At 38.3% G+C, this 5548-nt stretch overlaps 1 protein-coding gene across 13 annotated transcripts in view; it reads right to left on the bottom strand.

Moving 5' to 3' along the window:
• Nucleotides 1-5548, bottom strand: part of Atrx (ATRX chromatin remodeler) — a 242039-nt gene that overhangs the window by 228888 nt on the left and 7603 nt on the right. For 7 of the 13 annotated variants that reach the window (XM_048797444.1, XM_048797448.1, XM_048797447.1 and 4 more), the window contains one exon: nucleotides 5350-5437. The exons of the other annotated variants lie outside the window; for them this stretch is intronic. In XM_048797444.1, the coding sequence (XP_048653401.1) occupies nucleotides 5350-5398 (49 nt within the window). In that variant the 5' untranslated portion in view covers nucleotides 5399-5437. Of the gene's footprint in view, nucleotides 1-5349; nucleotides 5438-5548 lie in introns of those variants that run through there. 13 annotated transcript variants of the gene reach the window in all.

Here is a 5548-nt window from a genome sequence, read left to right as displayed (position 1 = left end):
GGGGGGGGGGGGGGCTGCTGATGTGGCTCAGTGGTATAGCAACCTGGGTTCAATCCCTGGTACCAAAATAATAACAACAACAACAACTGTATGGAACAACTAGTATAAACTCACTCTGCAAATGACAAGGCAGACACCTGGGAAAGATACATGATTTGTCTAAGATCATACAATTATTTATGGGACAGAGCTAAGGCTACAAGATTTGACTCAGTTTGTTCAGTGTTCATTCCTCTATACTAGAACTTCTTTATACTGAAAAAAAAATCCAAAGAGTGTTAGTTTACTGACATTTAAGAACTGTTCTATTGGGGCTAGAAATATAGCTCCAGTGGTACAGTGCTTCCCTAGCATCATGAGGCCCTGGGCTCAAACCCCAGCACAAGCCACCCAAACAAAGAACTGTTGTTATAACCATGTTACCTCCAGGAAAACACCTGCAGGCATTATGGATATCTGTTAAACTTGTTGCCTTTCACAGAGGGGGAAATGAAAGTTAAACATCTTGCATGTCAGCTATCAAGCAGATCACAGGACAAGCATTAGGAAACATATATACAGAGATATTATTTAGACACTCCTTTTACTGTATTATTATATTCAACATTGCTAAAGAAAGATCTATGCATCCTTTTTCATTGACTTAAACAATGTGAAGTGCTTCTGACAATGTCAAACAGATCATTCAAGGTTTGGAGGAAAGCATTTCATATCAACCTAAAGCCCAAGTTTAGACTCCAAATGTAAAATAGCCACATAAATACAATTTCTTATTTAAAAAGTTATATCACACATCTATATAAAAATTCCTTTTAAGTATGACATTTATCTTACCTATAAAGAACATGTATAACTGAAAGCTCAAAACTAATTACATTGAGGGCTGACAATAATAAGAACTAATCAAAATTAGGGTCACAAATTTTTTTTTCCTCCTTTGTACTGGAGATTGAACTCAGAGTCACTTGACAACTGACCCACATCCCCAGCCCTTTTTTGTATTTTATTTAGAGACAGGGTCTCACTGAGTTTCTCAGGACCCTGCTAAATTGCTGAGGCTGGCTTTGGACTCACAATCCTCCTGCCTCAGCCTCCCAAGCAGCTGAGCCACTGGGATTACAGACATGGGCACAGGACAAATGTCCTTCTTTTCACCCTAACCCATAACATAACCAACAAATTAATATTTAAATGATTCCAAAATCCTTTAGGAAATTTACATTTCTGGGCTGGGGATGTAGCTTACTAGTAGAGAGCTTACCTAAAAAGTGTAAAGCCTTGGGTTCAAACCACAGTACCACAAAGAAATATTTAAAATTGCGTTTCTTCCCCCTCCACAAAGCAGAAGTGCAAATAATTGACATATAACATTTTTCAAAAATTAGGCTACCATCTTAACAGACTTGAAGACATTCATCATTTCTCAAATTGGATAACCGCTGCCTTTTTAAAGACCAATAACAAGTTTTACTGACATTTAAGAACTCCCTTTTCAACTCCCTTTTTGTAGGATTAAAATGACAAATTCCATGGGCTGGGGTTGTGGCTCAGTGGTAGAGCACTATCACCTGCGAGGTCCTGGGTTCGATCCTTAGCACCATATAAAAATAAATTAATTAATTAAATAAAGACATTTTTTAAATGACAAATTCCATCAAATTTCATAATATCAAGATCTTTACATGTAAGTACCCGTTAAGTTATAAATCAGATATTCATCTTTCATAATGTCAAAAACTGGAGAAAACAAACCAATCTTATTTAAAACACAAAACCAAAAAAACTTAAAAGAAAAACAAAACCTTTAAAGATTGAAAGCCAGATGTGAAGCAGTGCACCAGTAATCCCAGCTACTTTCAAGGCTGAGGTGGGAGGATCCCAAATTCAGGCCAGCTTGGGCAACTTAAGGAGAGCCTGCCTTAAAAAAAATAAAAGGGCTGACAACATAGCTCAGTTGCAGAACACTTGCCTTGCACGTGCAAGGCCCTAGGTTCAATTCCCAGTACCACCAAAAAAGGTGGGGCGGGGGCTTTAAAGAGTGAACCAGAGATTATTCCATGTATGGTTTAGCCAGGTCACGGGTTAATTTTCCTTCCTCTTGCCTTTTGGCCATTTTTCCAACACAGAATTCTGGAACATTTCTTTTTTTTTTTTTAATAAAGAAAAGTAAAAATTTGGGCACAATTGTGCACAACTGTAAGCCTGGCAACTCAGGAGGACTGCAAATTCAAGGTCAGCCTCAGCAATTTAGCAAGGCCCCTAAGCAACTTAGTGAGACCTCCTCTCAAATTTTTTCAACAGGGCCAGGGATGTGGCTCTATGGCAAAGCACCCCTGGGCTAAATCCTCAATACCAACAAAAGAAATCAGAACTACTGGGAGTGTTGGTGGATGCCTGGAATTCCAGTTACTTGGAAGGCTAAGGGGAGAGAATCACAAGTTCAAAGTCAACCTGGGCAACCTGATGAGAACCTACAGAGCACCTACAAGCATGCACAAAGCCCTGGGTTCAATTCCCAGTACTTTTTTTTTTTTTTTAAAGAACTAGTCTTGGGCTGGGGATGTGGCTCAAGCAGTAGCTCGCTCAACTGGCATGCGTGCGGCCCGGGTTCGATCCTCATCACCACATACAAACAAAGATGTTGTGTCCGCCAAAAACTAAAAAATAAATATTAAAATTCTCTCTCTCTCTCTGTAAAAAAAGTATTTAAAAAAAAATAAAGAACTAGTCTTTGTTTCCAACTTTTCAGTGCTCAACAGAAAACCTAAAGATGAAAAATCTGGAACTATGGTGTAAAATCTAATTAATGATAATGCATAGAACTGCTCAAATTCTTTCTGTCTCACATAAGAGAATCAACCATTCTTTGATATTGTGGGCTTAATTTTCAAGCATTACCTGTCAGATTCTCCTTTAACTATCATTAAAAGCTTGAAGATGAGACTTCACCTGAGAAAGTTCTTCTCAACATCCACTTGAAGCTCTTGCACAGTAAATAATTAGGGCAGGTAAAATGTTTTAATTAATTCTCTACCATTATATATGTAGTTCCTTACAAGAGGTTTTTCACATCGTTTTTTTAAAAAGACATTTAGCCTTTTTAAAAATATTTTTTAGTTGTTGACAGACCTTTATTTTATTTATGTATTTATATATGGTGCTGCGAATTGAACCCAGTGCTTCACACATGCCTGGCAAGTGCACTACCACTGAGCCACAGCTCCTTCACATAGTTTTAAGACACTCCTCAAATTAAATGTTTCATTAGCTCACTATATCATACATCTGGACACAAAATGTGTATCATTATAAACAGCTAGAAAATCATAAACCCATAACAAATGACCATGACCAAGCTAACACAAACTACTTCTATCATAATAGTTGGGCTAAATTAAAATGGTCATGCCAGGCATGGTGGTGCATGCCTGTAACCCCAGCAACCTGGGGGCTGAGGCAGGAGGATCTCAAATTCCAGGCCAGCCTCAGCAACTTAGCAAGGCCCTAAACAACTTAGCAAGACCCTGTCTCAAAATAAAAATTAAAAGGGATAGGGATGTGGCTGAGTATTAAAGCACTTCTGGATTCAATTCCCAGTACCAAAAACTAAAACGAAGGAGTTCAAGGAGGCATTAATGCCTTGTGGTTAAGAACACAAGCTCTAATGTACAAAATCAGATCAAAAGAGAACACAAATTTGGGAGTCAACACTGGGTTCAATTCCAGCTCTACCAATTACAAGCTGAATAATTTCAGTCAAATTATTTTATTTCTCTATGCCTCAGTTTCCTCTTCATTTGTAAAATGGGGGAAATCAAGTAGTACCCTATGGGACATTTTGAGGATTAATCAAAATTACACAGATAAAGCCAGGCGTGGTGGCATACACCTGTAATCCCAGCATCTCCAGAGGCTGAGGCAGGAGGATTGCAAATTCAAAGCCAGCCTCAGCAACTTAGCAAGGCCCTCAACAGCTCAGCAAACCCTGTCTCTAAATAAAATACAAAAAAAGGGTGGGGAATGTGGCTGAATGGTTAAGTGCCCAGGGTTCAATACCTGGTACCAAAAAAAAATTATTACAGGTCAAAGAGAACAATGAGAACTCAATTTTTGTTATGAATATTACTCTAATCACCAGAATATCTACAAAAATTCAAGACCAGTAAGAAAAATTGGCATTGGCACAACATTAGACTATTCAGAAATCCTATACACAAAAAAGGTTGTAGCTCAGTGGTAGACCACTTGCCTAGCACATGTGAGGCACTGAGTTCGATCCTCAGCACCACATAAATAAATAAAATAAAGGTATTGTGTCCATCAATAACTAAAAATATTTTTTTAAAGAAAGGGAGAGGGAACTGGGTGTAGTAGCACACCCCTGTAGTCCCAGAAAAGGAAACAAATGGGAAAAAAAAATACGAGTTCAACCTATGGTGGGTTTTTTTTTTTTTTTGGGGGGGGCGGTGTTTCTTCTCTTCTTTTGAGACAGGATCTCAAGTTCCCCAGCCTTGTCTAGAATTCCTGTACTCAAAAGATCCTCCCACCTAACCCTCTAGGGAGCTGGGACTACAGTCCCATGCACAGATACAACCTATTGTTTTAAATGTAGACTTTATGAGACTTAATAAAATCTAGAAGTCCTGTTAAACTGTAAGGTACCTGCTTATGAATATGAATGCCTATCAGCAGTTTGTCAACAATTTGTACCATATATCTCTTAGGAGTCCAATAACCCATAAATAGTTTCTTATACTTGAGTCAATTCAGAAATCAAGGCCACAATCTTTACACAACTAATGATCTATAATCTAAGAACTAAAGTGCATTCTCCCCTAGGTCAGGAAAACATCATCATCCATCTACTCCTTATTAATGCAAAAAAAAAACAGGCATAAGTAGTACCGGCTGATTCTCAAATTCTACACTTTAGCTGAAGTGCTCTGAAAACCTATGCCATTCTCATAGTTACTCAAAGGCACATTTTGCAAACTAGGAATGCAATTCTGATCCATGCTCCCTGTAATTCTACTTTGCCACTAGGCACGAAGGATGCATAACCAGCAGAAAAATTAGCTATCAATTAGTAGGATGTAAAGTCAAATATAAAACTACCTGAAAAGCAATCCAGCCACCTAGATAAAAGTGATATACATTTCATATTAACTACCCAAATTTTAGACACAGTCAATAGGCAAACCAGAAACACGCGTGAAAAATAGCGTCAACCTAATAAACGTGCTTGAGAGGCGGCCTGCCAGACACAACTATGCTTGCAATAAATCTTACTTTTCATGAACCCACGTTCATCCCTCATGGAATAAATAAATAAAAACAGGATCTAATTACCTTTACTCGAAATCTGCCCATAAAGTTGGGGAAACACTTGATGTCCCATTAAAGCTGGACTTCCCAAAAAGTGGTATATTGGGATCCTCTGGAAGCAAAATCCTGCGTTAGTATGTCCCCCCACCCCCACAAACTAGGATAAATCCGAGAATACCCTTCACGATATGAAGTAGAAAAGGAATCTAAATACCTGTCTCTT

This window comes from Marmota marmota, unplaced genomic scaffold (genome assembly GCF_001458135.2).
Source record: "Marmota marmota marmota unplaced genomic scaffold, marMar, whole genome shotgun sequence".
NCBI classification, from domain to species: Eukaryota; Metazoa; Chordata; class Mammalia; order Rodentia; family Sciuridae; genus Marmota; species Marmota marmota.
Note: the sequence above shows the minus strand (reverse complement) of the source record. Positions and strands in the feature narration are given on the sequence as shown.